The following is a 17,925-nucleotide window of genomic DNA, read 5'->3' as shown; positions in this document are numbered from 1 at the left end:
CAAATTCTGCATTTTGCTATGTTCATATGAGCACCTGGAAAACCTTTGTGGAATACATAATGCAACGTTCACATATTCATTTATATACTCAGAATGGAGTAAATTATTTTACAAACATGCTGTATTCCTTTAATATACAATTGTGCTGGCCTTAGTTACACACTTATACATAATAAATACAGGTATGGGACCTGTTATCTGGTAACCCGTTATCCAGAAAGTTCCAAAGTACAGGAAGGCCACCTCCCATAAATCCCATTTTAATCAAATAAATCAAATTTTTAAAAATGATTTCCTTTTTCTGTGTAATAATAAAACCATACCCTTAAAAGTTAAATGTCCGTGGGCCTATGAAAGGCATATGAAAGGCAGAATAAGCAATAGACGAGTCTGACTGCTTTGCTACTTAAAAACTTGAAAGCGCCTCTGTGTCTGACACTCCCATCTCATCTCTAAGAGTTTCCTGTTCAATAGCAGCTTAATTCAGGTATATCTCATTTCTGAGGAACCACAGTTCTTCACAATATATTACAGTCAGGGAAATTAGATTTCTGTGTGAGCTGCAGCATTTCAGCTGCATACTTTTCATTAAGAACAGAGCAGAATATGATCCTGAACCAGAGCCAAATATATGCACCAAACCATCAGTCATTTTTATAATACAACTGAAAACAGTTGTGTATATACAATTTAAAGTACCATTTATAAGCTATTTAAAAAATGCATGATCTCTTGATATTTAATATGTAAACACTGAATACATTTTACAATTCTGTCATCCTGCTAAAAAGGAATTTAAGAAAGAGCAATGTTAAAGGCATGATGTTGCTCCTACCCTGAATTAGAGAAACAGCTCCACAGGCCTTGGCCGTGATTCCACAGCAGACGGTTAAAGACACGATTGAAACTACGATATATGTGCAAACATTCCACGTCAGATACTTTCCAGATGCGCTGGAGAACCGATCGAATGTTTGTTCTGACTATATCCAAAACCTGGAAGAGACATTTCAGGTAAATCAAACCACTTTAAGCACACAGCATTCTGTCTAACCCTTAACCCAGCTGGCTTTTTTACATGACACAGAAATAATGGTAAAAAAATGAATCTTCTCTTTCAATAATCTCCTGGCATTTAATTGCCACATACTATAAATTAAAAACATTTTACTGGAAACAAAGAATAAATTGTTCTCTGCTGAACAATATTAATCCTTTTGCTCTTCTCGACATACCGTAAAATAAATTAGGGTCACCACCCCTGAGTATAGCTGAGTAACTATGCGATCTCCATCCCTCCGTAATGATGCCTTAATGTCCTGATTACACATCATTTACAGATTACTGTCAGCATTCATGTTTTGTTAGTAATTGGGCTGTTCAACCATGTAATTCTTCTGTAAAATAAGCCTTTACGCTGTCCATTTACATTTAAAACAATAAATCTACACAATGGGTTTTTTTATTGCCATGATAAAATAGTGTTTAAAAATAAAAGCTAACATGCGGAAAAAAATAGGGTATATACTGGAAGAACTTCTGATTTAACTACAGCGGGGGAATAGCCAGGACCTAAAACATTAGTGCTTCTGGGAAGAAGAACTCTCTAGGTGATGACACACCAATGTGGCGCCATTATGCAATATTAACATTTGTGGGTGTAGCTTTGTGCTCGGTTATGTTAATGGTGGGAAACAGGCTGTAGAGAAAAAGAAACAAGAATAGGGAGATAATGAATGGGAGAGGCTATATAAAGAAAGATCTTTTAGCTCAGGAAAAGCAACCAGTGCCTCAGGAGATTCAGTAAATTGTTTTGAATTCTGACAGTTTCCATGCTTGGGAATAGGCAAACATTATCCAGCAGTGCAGCTGTTCTGGAAACGTTTGTGTTTAGATTTTGCAACTGTATATAAAGCATTTTGAAATCAATGGAACTGAACAGAGATAATACCTGAGGCCCTTTAGCTATTGTTGAACTGAAAGTCTAGCACTGTAACCAGTTTATGGCTGGCATAGAAAGCACAGAGTCACAGCTCAATAGCAACTGAAAGGCTTAAAGACTCTGCCTCTTCAGTAAAAAAGAAAACATACATTAGCCAAAAATTATTAAAAGACTAAATATTGTATAGTGTTATTAAGTTACGATTCCAACAAAAGTCCTAGGATGCTGGTTGCAAAGATTCTTCCTTTGAACTTATTTTTATGAAACTGATCTTCCAAGCTGGCCATGTATCATGCTAGAATTGACTATCCATGTGGTTTTTTAAAAAATTTAGTTAAAAATATATGAAGACAATTGTGCTAAAAATAACAGGACTTCAGCCTAAATCTAACCTTGATTAATCAGGAGTATCCTGGGGAGCAAACAAGCTTCTCCCCTATCTAACTGTAATGATTCTTCAGGCTGGGTTCCCCTACAAGGGTCCAGCTTGTGAACCACTGGTGTAGGAGTACACAGTACTCTATTTATAGGCGCGCCTGCCCTGCCCCCTTTGTGATTTCAGAGATGGGGCAATTCTATAAATAGAGGTGAATTCAATGTATTATAGATTTAAAGTATGTATGAATGGTATGTTCTATAACTAATTGTCCAGGCTGGTTTGGATTACTGGAAGTGGAGTGGTCCCTGGAGAGACACAGGTGGTGTAAAGCATACAGGATACAATCAAAATCTTTTTACCAACGAGGCAACTGATATCCGCAGCCTTTGCAATATCGGTCACCTCATCAATCCGCCATACACGCAGCAAATATTATACAAAACTAGGTTTTTGTACAATCAGTAATATCAGTGCGTATACGGCCAGCTCTAGAGCTGCATTATTTCTGGCCATGTGATCTCTGAGGGAGCAAACAGACCATCATTAAATGATGGATCAAGGCAAAAGATATAAAAGGGCAATATTTACTGATATATATATTCCAGTTTGCTGAGATTCTTTAATAGGTCACTTAACATGATATAAACTATGTGTGGGTTAGATATTCATTGTGGGGGTATAGTTTTCCTTTAAATGAGAGCCTGGAACATGAATAGGAAAGGAACTGATTAGAAAGATAAGTAATACAATATAACAGTAATGATAAAATTGTAACATCACAAAGCAATTGTATAAGTGGAAGGCAAATAATTCCCAAACTATATAAAAATAAATAATGAAGACCAATTAGAAAGTTGCTAGGAATAGGACACATTATAAAAATTAACGTAAAGGTGAACCACCCCTTTAACAAGCTGACACATTTGTCAAACTCAATACCGGTGTCAATTAATCTAAATATGTTCCACTGCTTTGAGCCCCTCTATAGGATGTAGAGTTTTGTACTATCACCTGTCCAAATCCTAACTCCCCAATGGGTATTCAATGCAGGGTTAAAAGATTCAGATAATTATCTTTGAGGAAAATAAATTGTTAAAAGTAAAAGGTTCCAAAAAGTTTTACCAATCGTACCACTTTTTACAAGCAATAATAAATGAGCCCCTTATGGTAAGAAAGATAATTCAGATGTCATAATTCAAGTCTTTATTATGTTAATATCTTAAAGTGTCCTATACTGTGTGAAAGAGTGTTTACTTGCTGACAGTACTTTCAAAGTATTTTCAATTTAGAGGAATTTCTGATATATTTCTTAGCATTAATATTTGGTAAAGAGCTAAACCATTCATAGAGCGGTCCCATGTGACAGTTTTTTTTCTTCAGTCTCTTTTTCTCAATAGTCTACTAATTTATGTCTATAAAAACAACTTTAACTTAATTCAATATTGATGGTATTCCTAACTTTACAATCCCAAATGATAAACCTCAGAGAAGGTCACAACACTCTAATTATAGCAAGGAATAATTGTTATAAGTAAAAAGAAGAGAAATTGCCTTATTTAATGATTTCCTTCTGCAATGTGTCAAAAAGACATCTAGATTTCCCACTGTAAATACTCTAATTAGTTAAGGCAAAATCCTGATGTTGAGAAACTGGACTGTAATAATCCCTGCTTATAACACTAGGGTATTATCAATACTTTAAAACTTAAGTGAAGGAAAAGGGCTTAACAGCACACACCAGAAGTACAGATTTTTGTTTGCATTGATTTGACAGTTGCTTATTTTATTTGGCTGCAGATTAATACTGTGTTTGGGCTCTCAACTATAATCTCTCCTTCAGGGTCAAATTTGGTCAGCTGCCTAATGTGGTGTGTTTTATTCATTGCTCACACAAACCAGACAGATCTGTACCTTTTGGAATTCGGCCAGTTTACTACCCTGGCATATGATTTCATAAATAAAAATAGTCCACTGGCAGTTCCAAGAAAACAATATGCCAATAAAATATGGCAAAGCTTTAATAAGCTAATATTGGTACTTAAACATTACATGAAGTGACTTTTACAGTCACCGAAAATACAGCACCTACTGGACACTTTAAAATTAAAAACTAACCAAAATGTATCTATAAAGTCAAAGAGCTCACCATTTTGAAGGCCTAGCACATAGAAGGAAATAACCAATTTTAAAATATAAAATATGCGCAAAAAAATGCATCTACAATAGAAGAATACTAGGATTAATTATGAATGGCAATGAGAGGACAAGTACAATTACTGTTAAAATGGTGTTACTATTCCATGATCCTGTATTCAGAGCTGTTTTTGGATTATATTTGGTTAATGCTCAAGACAAAGCTGCACTGGTATTATTGTAAAGCATTTTTAGGGACACTTTGCCTTCAAACCAGTACATGACATTAGATTTCAAGAAGTATAGTGTACCACAGGTACTGCACATAATATGCTATTATTATATTAACTTCATTTGATTATAGCACCCCTTTTAATAATTATCGCTTCCAGAGGAAATGCAGAAACTAAAAACGAATTTCTTGCCACGGGAAATTTGAATGAATAATGTTCAGTAGGCCAGTTGTAACGTCCCGAATATTTCTCAAAATATAAATTGACTGGTTATGTCCATGGAAATTAGGGATATCTGGCAACTGTGCTGTCATTTCAGTCAAGTGTGCATTTTGTTCCAATCATTTATTTTTTTAACAGGGCTCACTGATTTAGAAAAACCATAGGGGTTGGAAATACACCAATACACTGTGGCTGGCAAGCACATTATTACAAATGAAAATATGGCACAAATGTCAAAATGTCTAAATGATCCAAGGGTGGAAGAAAATGAGCAATCTTGGAAGACATGCCACATGGACAGAAATTAGAGGCAGGTCTTGGTAAATGATTTTACCATTGTCACTGTACTTCTAGAAAAAAGTTTTGGTTGGAGGAATATGCCCTGAGTACGACTACTGAGCTTGTTATACCAGTTTGCAATAACTTGATGAGAGCTTGATGAGGAAGGGGTGACAGGTTTTCAGGTACTGAAGGGAAAATGCAATAACTCATAAAAGCTCATAAGCTTACCATGGCAACCAGGCTGAAGGATATTTTTCTACAATGAAGGCTTTCTGTGACAAGGACAATAGGGATATATAGATACGTTCCTAATGATCTTTTTATTTACCTTCATTCAGTTTTGATATATAATATTGCAGTACAGAACTAGTGTGCATGGAAACCAGAAGTGCATATTAAACTTCAGTCAAAGGGGGAGCTGGGGAATGACAATGGCTATACTGAGATTATTATGAATCCTACTTCTAGGTGATCATTGTTATCTAGGTATAAGTATCAAACTTGAATCGAATGCATTTCTTAGCCCTGTATTGTCTTGCAAAGTGAAAGTGACTATTTGTCAAGAAACGAAAGCACTTTTTGGATTTAGCAGCGGGGATGCATCTGTCTTTACAAAGCAGAGCCTGTCTAACAAAACAAAAGGAGTGGAAAATCTTTAGCTTAGTAAACACACAGCCATCGATAAAAGGAACCATCAGTTCAGAAATGAGAAGCCAGGCCTTATCTTGGAAACTGAAATAATTCCTAACTGAAATAATTGCCATCTTGTGTATGTCTTGTACTGCCAAAAGCACATGGCAGTGAGACCAGCTGCCTTATGTGGCATGGAGTACCGTTTCGGTTCAAATCAAATTAACATGCAATCAGTCCCAAAAAACCTCTTGATTCCATGATTATATTTTAATAAGTATTTTGCAATTAGCATACACTGCAAATGTTTTATATTTCCATTTCTATTCTTTGAATATTCCCTTATTTTCTTTGTATTCTCAAATTATTTTTTTTTCTTCAATTATAATTTTGTTGTGCAGGGCATGCTTTTAATTTTCTTTCTGATTATTTCCTATTGAAAAAAAGCCCTATACTTAACACCAAAACCACACTTACTTTGTTCTAGGGATGTCTGGAACATTCTAGATAAAGGAGAGCCTTTCAGGCACAGAGGCACTCAAGGGAAAGTGTGGGCTTACAGATTTTTTTTTTTCATAGCTCTTGTCAATTTTCACTTAATCCAACTGGCAGCCCCTCAATAGAATAACTTCTCCAGCTGCAGCCCATTCAATATTTATACAAGACAGTAGTAGGATATGCTAGCATAGATCACACATACAAAGTTTGTTTGTTGCTGCTTGTGGCAAGATCCGATAACCTGCTTTATGGCTCAGATCAGTTTCTACCTCTTTTTCCAGGATAGTGAAATGCATTTAATATCAATTGTCCTAACTAAACAGTATTATCGTTGCAATGATTAGTATTATCATATTTATCTTTTTATTTACAAGGAGCTGACTACAGAAATGTTTTGTAATTCACATCAATTCCTGCCTCCCGTACCCAATAAAACTTACAATCAAAGTTCTCAGTTGTGAACAGAACCAGAACCTCCCTACAGGTTTTTTAAATGTGGCAGAAAACTGTAGTACCCAGAGGAACTGTCACCCAGACACAAGTATAACATGCTACCTACTCACTATTACTTCATGGTAGTAACTACAGTGGAAATGTATTATATATGAATTACATTTTAAAAAACTTAATAGGACTGTTTTGCCACCAATATGAATATATGTAGCTTTTTTACCATCAAATATGCCCATTAAAACCTGCACATTTAGCTTCACTACACATGTGCAAGTCTAAAGCTGGCCATACATTCATTTGGCAATGTTGCCAAACAGGCGGTTCTTTCCCCAATATGCCTTTCATGAGGGACTGATCCTTCGGGCCAAATGATTAGATCACAACATCAATGACACAGATCACTGAAGTAGTATAGGTTGTGTGCTGGGTTTACTCGGATGGGTTGAACTTGATGGACAATGGTCTTTTTTCAACCCTATGTAACTATGTAACTATGTAACTATGTAACTATGTAACTATGTAAGGACTGCATCAATGAGCCAATCTTTCCAGATATCGGTCAGGTAGGCCTTAGGATTACCCCATACTCAAAGAGCTGAAACGGTAGCTAAAATCTTCCCATGTATGGCCTAAGCTTGAAGAGGGACATCTAAAAAAGGTAAGTAAAATGGTGGCACTGCATTCACTTTTGCCAGGGTTGGTGCAATTTTTCCTTTGAAAAAAAAAAAAAAATTAGCCATATAGCTATTGCATTATCTGTGTGGTTCCTTTAAAAAAGATTCTGTGAAGATTTTTGAATAATGGTTTCAGGATAATAAATCCCATAACTATAAATGCAAGTAAAATATATATATCTCATAGTTTCCCTTTAAATAATAGTTTAATCTTGCAGTCTTATGTATATGTAAAAGCAAGTGAACTAAAGATTAATTTTAAATAATAGAGAACCAAAGCCCCGACATGTCATTTCTGCTTATCAGTTAAAATGTCATATCTTCGTGTCTTGTTGAAATGCGTATTCTTTGACCAACTATTATTTAGATCATGCATTTTCCACATTTTTGTAATGTGCCTTAGCCAGTAGGTATCCGCGCTCATCCATTATGGGATGTAAAAGACACTATGAATGTAAGCCTCTTTTTACAGGGTCGCTGCCTCTCAGCTCTTTCATCTTACCGTGGAATCAGCTTGAGAATCTCATTGCTTCAAATTCATTTAAGTGAAATAAAATTGCAATAACATAATGGCAGCAGAAAACATTTGATTTTTTTTTTTAACAAAGTGAATAGTTAGTAAGGAGAGATTTTTTTTGTAAGCCAGCAAGAATCCATTTGTGCAAATAAAACCCAGCTTTATCCCTGAAACAGTGTGAATGACCTCTGAGCTAAAAAGCCTTGTGAAAGGACAAATACTTTTTAAATAATATAACCGCAGGGGATATCACTAATGCTATTTCATGTGATGTGGTACAGCAGCATGTAGGTAAATATTTATTTAAAATAAATTCCAACTTCTGCACAGAACATTCTGCTTTTTGGATACTTAAATGACCTCTGCTAAATGAAAGCAACCAGTATTTTCTGGTCCCTTAATAATTTACTATAATATTTTATTTATATAGCAGCAAAATCTACAGTGCTATAGGAAGAATTTGAAAAGCATTCAGTCACAGTTCAGTATGGGAATTCAGCCAAATATCCAGATTTTTTGAAAGACGGATTCGGGGCATCCCATATCACAAAAATATATATTTTGGCAAATAATATTTTTCTATAATTAACTCATGCTTTCTATAAAAAGAAAAATGCTTTGTTCAATGCGCCAACACCAAAGATGAATGTTTTCCATATCAAACTGTAGATGAAAAATGCTGAGCATTTATATTTTTAAATCTATTTAGTGTTAGCATGATTTTAGTTATTATTATTTGGTATTTAAATGCAAAGAATGCAAACTGCGAAGCTGTGCTGTACCCGCTACCAGACTACATATTGAATATTGAAGATATTGCACAATGGCTTATTTTCTGGGTTTATTACGATTAATGTACAATGTTTAACCAGAAAAGCGATATAAACATTGCTAAAATTAAATCATTATTACCTTTCGCTGCTTTACAGAATCCAGCTTTATTAACCAATAGGAAGCAACTTTTGATTTGTGGTATGTCCAGTTATCCATTATCTGTAAAGCAGAAATGAACGAAGATATTAAAATAGGATAAAGAACAGGATTTCTTTTTTTTCCATTTGAGCAAACTACTATCTATTCCATACAGGTGTACTTGTCTCTGAGCTAAGCAATGGCAGCACTGGCATGCCTTCGATGTGCCATTTTTTAAAATAGATATATTGACTGCAGGTGTTATCTAATCATTCCAGAATGACTAAGATTAGAAATATTTGTAAGAAAAAGTAACAGCACTTTGCAATAGCATGTGGATAGCAATGCGAAATAAACCTTCTGGTCCAGTTAAGGTCTTGAGTTGTGTTGATTACTATTTGCTATTTTATAGGCTGCTGTTTCCGTAGGCAAATTGCAAGTGTTAAACTGTTTATTGCTTGAGGCGCTCAGCAATGCATTACAGGTCCCTGTAGAAGTAAAGGGTTTCACTCTAAGTTTGTTGGACTGTGCTGCTAGTCATTTTTCAGACATTAAAGGCTGCCAGGGAAACATTCATATTGAGCAAATTTTACCTACTATGTAAATGGTCTCCAAGGTCCATTTCCACCAGAGCTGTAAACTAAGAAAATACTTTTTCCACGTCCATTTGGTAGGTTACTTGATCATAGTGGTAGAAATGTCTAGATGCCCGCTGAGAGGGGTTTTTTTTTAAGTTCTTTAGAGAATGGCCAGAGGTTATGGGAAAATGTGTGTAAATCTTTTGCTAGAAAGTATATGGCTCTTAAAAATCTGAGTAATAGTTAGTACAACATGGTAGCAACCAAATGAGAAGTTTGTGTGCATCAACCTCTGCTAATGTTCATGCTGTTTCTAAAGATTTTCTGCACAATGGAACTGCATGGATCAAACACCGGCAGTTGTAACAAACTGTAATAAAAGCAGCTTTGTTTTTTCAGAAGAAATTCCATTTGGTTCATTTGAACTTAATTATCAAGGTCCCAGTTTTGCCTAAAACTGCAGAAGCAGCACAATTGCCTTATGCAGCAGTCCTGGCATATCTGAATATATTAAGACAAATACAATCTCATGAATGTCTGTATTTGTGTTCTTACACTTTACTACTGACTCCATTACTCAAAATAGAAGCAATTCATGCAAGCTTTACCTGAAAAACAACTGTTTTATTACTTCTAATTTCTAAAAATAGTTAACTCTCAAATACAGCCAAAATTCTTGCATCCTGTTAATACAGACCTACTTTTATCTACATCTGATTTTTTTCCTGCCATCTGCTCAGAAAAATATGTGTCCTTGCTTCTGTTCTTGAACCCACTGGCCCATTATACAGATAAAAAGAAGGATGTATTGATTAAGGAATATGGTCTGGGATTCAAGTATATGTAAACATTCCTTGCATGATTTAGATCTTGAAAACCCCTTAGCATTCAGCCATGCCAAACCTAGATCCTTGTTTGGAGCTTCCCATGCTTAAGCATAAAGCTAAAAACAATATCTTAATTCTTAATGAGGCTGAAATTCTGTTATGAACAACTGAGCTTTACATACACATGTTAAGATTTAGATTCATATTTAACAAAGATTAGGCTGGTTTGATGAATACCTATGTAAAAATCCAAGACTAGGTCAAAAAGTAGACATTTTCATCAAGACCCAGCAAAAACTCATCCGAAGATCCTCCTTCCATCTGCATATCACAAATACAGCTTGCTGAAAACAGATCCATTTAAGTACAGCCCTACATCATTTTGGTTGAACTGCAATTATACTGCAAGCTCTTGTGCAGTGGAGTTGCTTCACCCTAGAAGTCATTTCCATGTTTTTTCCGACAAATTGGCATTGTCCTACTTTTCTGTTATTATGAATTGTTCCTATGTGTATGGCTACATGGGGAATCAGTATCCACTTTATTGGCACATCTAGAATGCAGAGGTCGCATAGTAAGAGCCTCATGTGTGCATATAACTTAAAGGGTACCTATCATGCTATCATGCACCAGAGGTCCAGGCTTACAGAGCCGGTTGAGGGAAACTATATATTTTTTTAAAAAAAGACAGTGCCTACCGGTGCTGGGCCGCCTGCACCGGGAGGGAGCTCCCAGTGTGGCCAGCCAGGTTATTTAGCATGCATGCACATAATAAGCAAGACTCCCCGTTCACTCATTATGCACATGCATGTGATACAGGAGCACTTGATGCAAACACCCCACATCAAAATCTGGTGGTTTGATGGTAACATTAACTTCTGTATTTGGTCACTAAGACATGGTCTGTATAGGTTGTTTTACAAAAATATTAGGTTTAATGTTTTCTTTTATGATTCTCTTATACAATAACAATATTAAAAATTAAGATGAACAAAATATTTATTGTTTTAGCCAATCAGTTACAATAAAGTCTAGTAAAGAAAATAAGTATTTACCACAAATTTACAACTTGACTAAAGTGCAAACCCACAGTTTGCCAATCTATAATCTATGCAAGCTGTAGAGTGATCAAGTGCTGAAAGTATAGATTTATCCATTTGCTGGCAAGAACAGATATTCAATGCAACTGAGTATGTTATGCAGGCATAAAACAGGTCACAATTAGGTCATTTTATCATAAAGTAGGTAAACAGTTTATTATCTTCACAAAAAACAAAAGCAGCAGAAACTGAACATGTACAAAGAATTTTAAGAAGCACATCCTTAACTGTTCTATATAATATGACTTTTTATATTAAATAAACCAGCAAAACTAAAACAAACTCTTTTCTTTTCTAAGAAACAACTAGGAAACACTACAATCTATTTAGGTACACTAGATCACACAGCCACTACTTCAATTTAAAATGCCACAAGTCATCCTGAATGGGTGCTCAAATAAGTGTCTACTAGCTATGTGCTGAATAGATAATTGAAGGTACTAGGTGGCCTGTAGAGCTTCCCATTCACATATCAGGCTTTGTTGATACCCATTACAAGAAGCTGTGTCAATGTGTTCTATGTGCGCCACTGCCCTTAACAAGCATAATACTTCCACAACAGAATGAAAACTAAATGTAGAATATGCATTAACATGCATTCATCTCCAATTGGCAAAGAAAACGTTGAGCATATTGTGCATTTCAAGGGCAACTACCAAGACAATATAATTACATTTATTTGAATTAAGGCATAAGGCTGTTTGACTTCCAGGTTCTTCCAGTGCAAGTGAAGGTAACAGACACTTACTTCATCTATATGAGAATGTGTTATTTCTTCCACTCCTTTTCCTGGAATCCTGATTCTCATGTCTCGGAGAGCATATAAGGTCTGCTTTGTGAGCTCCTCTTCTTGTTCCTTTGTTAAATGATCTAACCTAGACTCACTCTGCACAGCAGAACAAAACAAAAAGCTATAAGGCAAAAATCTCTGCACTTTTAACTTTTTTTCTTTAAATGAAAAGCACATTTTCCTAAATTTAAATGCAACAGAAAATGCCTCTTTTCTAGCGCATTATCAAATAGCAAAATAAATATTTAATCTGCCACTAAAGCAGAGACAGTTTGGATTTTTGACAGCAAAATAATACATTTTCATGCAATCAGCATTATTTGCCAAAGCTATTTTTTGTGCTTCCCTAAAACTACATTTTGCAGTTCAATGAATTAGGTGAGCTGGTGAGAGAGAGAGATGATCATGCATTCTTGCTGCATGATGGGGTTTAAATTCCATGTCAGCTGTAAAACTATATATGATGTATATATTTTAAAGAGCCAAATAAAGTTTTTCGTTTTCACGCCAGATTTAACTCATATGATACTGGAGTACATAAAAAGCATTTAAACTGTAACTAATGCAAGGACCTTGAGTGCAAAGACATGAAAAGATAAAATATCATTAAATAAAGCAAACAAGCAAACTCATATTCACCAGCTCTTGTTATAATAGGAATCTTATCACCCCACAAAAGTGACTAACCTTCTGAGCACTAATACAGATACACGCTAATTAGAATGATGGATGGAATACTGGAAAAACTTGGAAGAATTGGCTTACCGATAAAGTCACATTTATTGCTACTGATGCTCGCTTTCAAGACAGATAAGAAGGATTAATTTTGCCTGAAAATGTCTTAAACCCCAATACACAGTAAAATGTAATAGGGGCATACTCATTTACATACATAGCTGCTATCCAAAGTATAAAAAACACTACATTTCCTTTCTGTACATTTTCCTCCCCATTGCCATGGCTAACACAAAAGCACCCACAGAGCAACAATGGGCTCTAATCATCCATGCTGTGAACTGCACATTTAGAACGGTAAAACAATAAAACTATTTTTTTATTTTCGCTTTCCCAAACCCTACTATAAAATGCCTGATCAGATTCAAGACATTCTCTTGCAAGTATTGCCAAAAACAAATTTGCAGCAATATTCTCCCTTAGACTGTGCAATAAGTGCTTTTATTTTTATCTTTACCTGAGGCTCTCTCCAAGCATGACTTCCCCATTCTTTTCACTTGGAATACTTAATTGCAAAGTTAGAATGTAATTAAAGAGATGCATTTATTCTTAACACATTACATACAATACTGGCAGAGAACTCACTATTGACGGATAGACACTGCCAGAAGTACCGGATTGAGGCACTCTATTTGATGAAGAGCTGCGATTTAAAGAATTTGTTCTGTTGCCTGATAAAGGTCTTGTGATAGTTGAAGATATTCTTGAGGAGAAGGGTCGCTGGTCAGTAGTTGGCGACTGTGTATTTAATGCAGTTATGGAACGTGGGCAGCTTACAGAGCGTCTCATAGAAGCAGCAGATGAAGGGGAAGATGAGTTGGAAAATGGTCTAGCTGCTTTAAGAGGAGGTTTCCAGTGTATTCTACCTAAATATATATATATAAGGAAAAAGCAAAAAATTACACACAGCCTTAACATAACTACCCATAAAGCAGCCATGTTTTTCTTTGTGCAAGGCAAAAAATCATCGGTTATCTTTAGTGGTATCCAGATTTGTAGCAAAACAGTCAGTGACAATTGCAAGCACCTCCAATCTCTGCCCAAGCAGCTTCATGTGTCATAAAATGCTATTGCAACAGCTGAAGGGCTGCACAACCCTGGCAATCACACACGATGGGGGGCAGCTGAGTTTATATTACTGCCAATGGGGGAAATGTAGAGCCTGGCCATAAGACTTCAGAATTCAGGGTTCTGCCTTGAACGTAGGCAGTAAGGAACCAAAAGTGAGAGTGTCATCATAAGGGAACCACAGTATATTTTTACTATAGTCACCCACACCAAGGAAACTAAGAGAGTGGGTTGGAACTTGCTGATTTGTATGATTATCACATAGCTAGCAATATTTATTTGTCAACCTTCATTACCAGGTATGCTAGAGAATGAAGGGTTTCCCCACCTCACCACAAATGCACCAAAATAGGTACCCATTGCAACCGCAGGTTTGGATGACTTTTTACACGTTTTGTACACGTTAGAAAATACAACTGAATTTCTAATCTGGTTGCTATGGGTACCACAATTAGTAATTGTGGAAATTATAAGCAGTGTGTGCACGATGCCTGACTTACACTGAGTTATCAACCTGCCTAACTAAAAACTACTCCTTTATATCTAGCTACAAACCAGTTTCTTTATAAACTAATAAAAAGGTAATCCTAAATTAAACAAAACAAGTGACTTGCATGATTCACCATATTTGTGTTTAAACATTACCACTGGTAACTCTGCTTGTTTTATGCTCAATGACAGTAATAAATGAATTTACAAATGGTACAGTTCACTAGAATGGCCATTAAGATCCTGGGCAGAGTAAAAGAAACAATAATATACACTTAAAGCCTTTTATGTCAAATATATTTTAATAACCCTTGCAGCAATCTAAATATTTATACAAAGTGTGTGTCCTAAACTGATCTTTGTTTGTGATAGTGTCATAGTAAGTGAACGTACTAGACCTTTCCAGTGATTTGTACTTATGTTCTTCAAGATCATATGAAACTTTTTTCTCTTTCCTCTCTTTTTCATCTTCCTCCTCCTCTGTGTCAGAGCTGCTGCCAGTGCTGTTACTGCTGCTGTGGCTGCTGTAATTCTTTAGTTTCTTCAAGGTCTGTGTACTTTCTGGCATGGATGAAAGTGTCTGCAATAGAGAAGGTTTTCATTAAGTGAAAGCAGCAGAAAAGTGTGACTCCTGCATAATGCACAAAACCCATGGGTAGACAGCCTGTGACTAGCTGACTGCCTTGGGATGCTGGGAGATGTAAAAACAGCAACATGGGAACAATTTTGCTTTCCAGTGGGCTGAAAAACACAAAGGTGGCACTTTAAAGGACTTCAATCTCCCTGATTTAAACATAACTCCCTCACTTCTGAGCTAAGAATAATGAAAGTAATTAGCACAATTGCAAACATATGTTGATTGCATTACAAATGATCACACTAGCTAGAGAATACATTTCATTTTTGCCAGGAGCCTCTGCTCCATGCGCACATTCTAACTGTGTTGTTGCAACAATGAGGATCTTGATATATACATCTAGATGTTTTCCTATAAAGAAAAACAAACTGAAGACACTTCTTCTAACTTCTCCGTAGTATCTTTTGAATAATGAGTGACTTTTAGATATGCAATCTGCAGTGCTACAACTGGTATACTATCCCAACTTATCAAGATAGAAGATGTGCCCTTGAGGGAGGACAGGTTTGGTTTTGCCAGTTCTGGGAATGCTGTAGAACTGGAAAGCCACAAATATAACACATATGAAGGGCTTTTATGTGCAATAATTACAGTAAAAGGAGCAACACATTCTCAGAAAACATTTCCTTGCAAAACAATACAAACACTTTATATCAAACAGAGAAGCCATGACTTTAGAAAATGGTCATTGAAGAACAGTAAGCGTTAATTGCGTGGCTGCAGTATCAACTATTTAGGCAGCCTGGAAACTTATTAGTATTCTGGGCATTTGAATGGGGGAAGGCAGAATACTGCTTACAGATGATTAGCGCCATTTCACAATCATTTAATAACCATTAAATGACTAAAGTGTTCTCAGCAGGTTACTAAACCTGCTTTAGTCATGGATGAGCTTCCAGTGAATAGACTAGATAGTGAAAACATCAAAAATAGCTACTATCACATGAACGGCTTCATTGATTTATTAGAATGTGTGATTGATGACTGTATTTTGTCACAATTAAGGTTTCAGTTTTCTTAGGAAAAAAAAAGCATTAAGCTAAGTGCTCTTTCACAGACTCAAATGGACATTTCACTAATAAAATTGTATATTCCTAGTCTATTTCTGTCAGTAGAGCCTATTTATGTGTTCATTTTATTACAAAAACAATAATGTACGTCAAGTTTATTGGTAATAAAATGTAATCTATTCACTTTTTTCCCCCACAGATAATTAATAAAATCCAATACTGCAGTCTGAACATCAGTTAAGCGGAGAAGAATAACTCCCTAATACACTGGGAGATATATCAAAAGTGAGCACAATTTGCCACTAGGTACATATTATGTCACCTCAGAACCACATACCAAGATATTATCTGAGTAATACTTGTTGGAAGCTTCAGCATTGTTGCACAGGTTGCATGACAGTAATGCATTTAGGGCTGGATGTGTCTTGCAAGTGAGAAGGCCACAAACTTGGGCAACTTTTCATTACCTCTGTAACATCTGCTATGGTTGTGCTGCACTTTGGGTTTAGGTGCTGGGCCCAATAAACATGTAAGTCTAAAGTGGCCCATGTGACAGTAAGCTCTGCAGTCTGTGACCCTTGCACTGCAGTGCTATTACTCTAAATAAGTTTATTTGTTCCTAAGTATAGTGCTGCCCCCTTGTATGTATGAACAAACTGCTTACTGTATACCGACCACCAAAACTTTAGACAAAATGTACTAGTATGTATAGCTATATGAAAGACTAAGATCTGCCTTAAAAAGGAACACTACAGAACCAAAATTATGTCTTGCTTTAAACTGTCACATAATAAATATGTTGCTTTGCAATTCACTTTTCTGTTTGGGATCTATATAATAGCTGTTTCAGAAAAGCCAAGGGATCTGGATTTTTTTCTGCAGCTGTAGAGCTGCCATCTTTAGTTCCACTCAGTATCATGCAACACCAGGAGATTAAATTATTGTTGGCATGTCAGTGAGATTTGAGCCAGGTTCCCCAGCTTGATCCAGTGTTATTTGTTTCACAGCATGCTCCCAACTTATTTTTACTAAACTCATGTAGAATCCAAAACCACTTATTAACAGAAACACTGTTTAATTAGTGCAACCTTTTATCATTTATGACATTTCAAACATTTCTAAATGGCACAGTAGTTACAACTGGACCAGCATAATATAGCTTCATGCTCGTATTTAGAACACAAGCTTTCAAAACATCTTCAGATATGGCAGAAAACTGTGTACAGCAGTAAGATAGAAAATGAAATGCTAATCCTTATTATGCAGATGTGTATTGTATGGCAGTTTAAATCCTTCTTATTTCACATTTTGGTAGAAAGAGAATTTCAGATTCTATTAAATGCATGCATTATTCATTCAACACACATTTCAAAGCTGACTACATGACACAAAATAGGGAAAAATGTACAATGGTGGCCTGAAGTACAGAAGTAGCACAGCATGGAAAATCATAGCTAATTCTCATTCTTACAGAGTGTCACCTGCTGTTCATTCTCTAAATTCAGCACTACCTATCTAAAAGTTTTGGGGGTCAGTTATCAAGGTGTGACCCACCCTTTGTCAACATATTCTTGCTGCAAAAGATCAGGGATACATGACCAAAGGCACTTTTATGTGTTCCAGCCTATACTGTATGAAATGAATATTCCTGAAAGCAAAGATACCGAGTACAAAGAAGAGTTGATTCAGAACAGATAGGAGCATCAGCATGAAGCAACGAACATCGCCAACAGGCCTTCTAATTTACCAGCCACAGAGATAAATGTACCTAGAATGCCACTACCACTTATTCCTCAGGGTATGCCTGGTATGAAAT

The 17,925-nt window shown here is 35.9% G+C and overlaps 1 protein-coding gene across 2 annotated transcripts in view; it reads right to left on the bottom strand.

Annotated features, from left to right (window-relative positions):
• Nucleotides 1-17,925, bottom strand: part of ttll7 (tubulin tyrosine ligase like 7) — a 132,946-nt gene that overhangs the window by 18,239 nt on the left and 96,782 nt on the right. Inside the window, exons 15-19 of one of the 2 annotated variants that reach the window (XM_031899718.1) lie at nt 14,856-15,042; nt 13,491-13,771; nt 12,129-12,266; nt 8,876-8,956; nt 836-996 (exon numbers count right to left, since the gene is read on the bottom strand). In XM_031899718.1, coding sequence (XP_031755578.1) covers nt 836-996; nt 8,876-8,956; nt 12,129-12,266; nt 13,491-13,771; nt 14,856-15,042 — 848 coding nt within the window. 2 annotated transcript variants of the gene reach the window in all.

Source organism: Xenopus tropicalis, chromosome 4, assembly GCF_000004195.4.
Source record: "Xenopus tropicalis strain Nigerian chromosome 4, UCB_Xtro_10.0, whole genome shotgun sequence".
Lineage (NCBI taxonomy): Eukaryota > Metazoa > Chordata > Amphibia > Anura > Pipidae > Xenopus > Xenopus tropicalis.
Note: the sequence above shows the minus strand (reverse complement) of the source record. Positions and strands in the feature narration are given on the sequence as shown.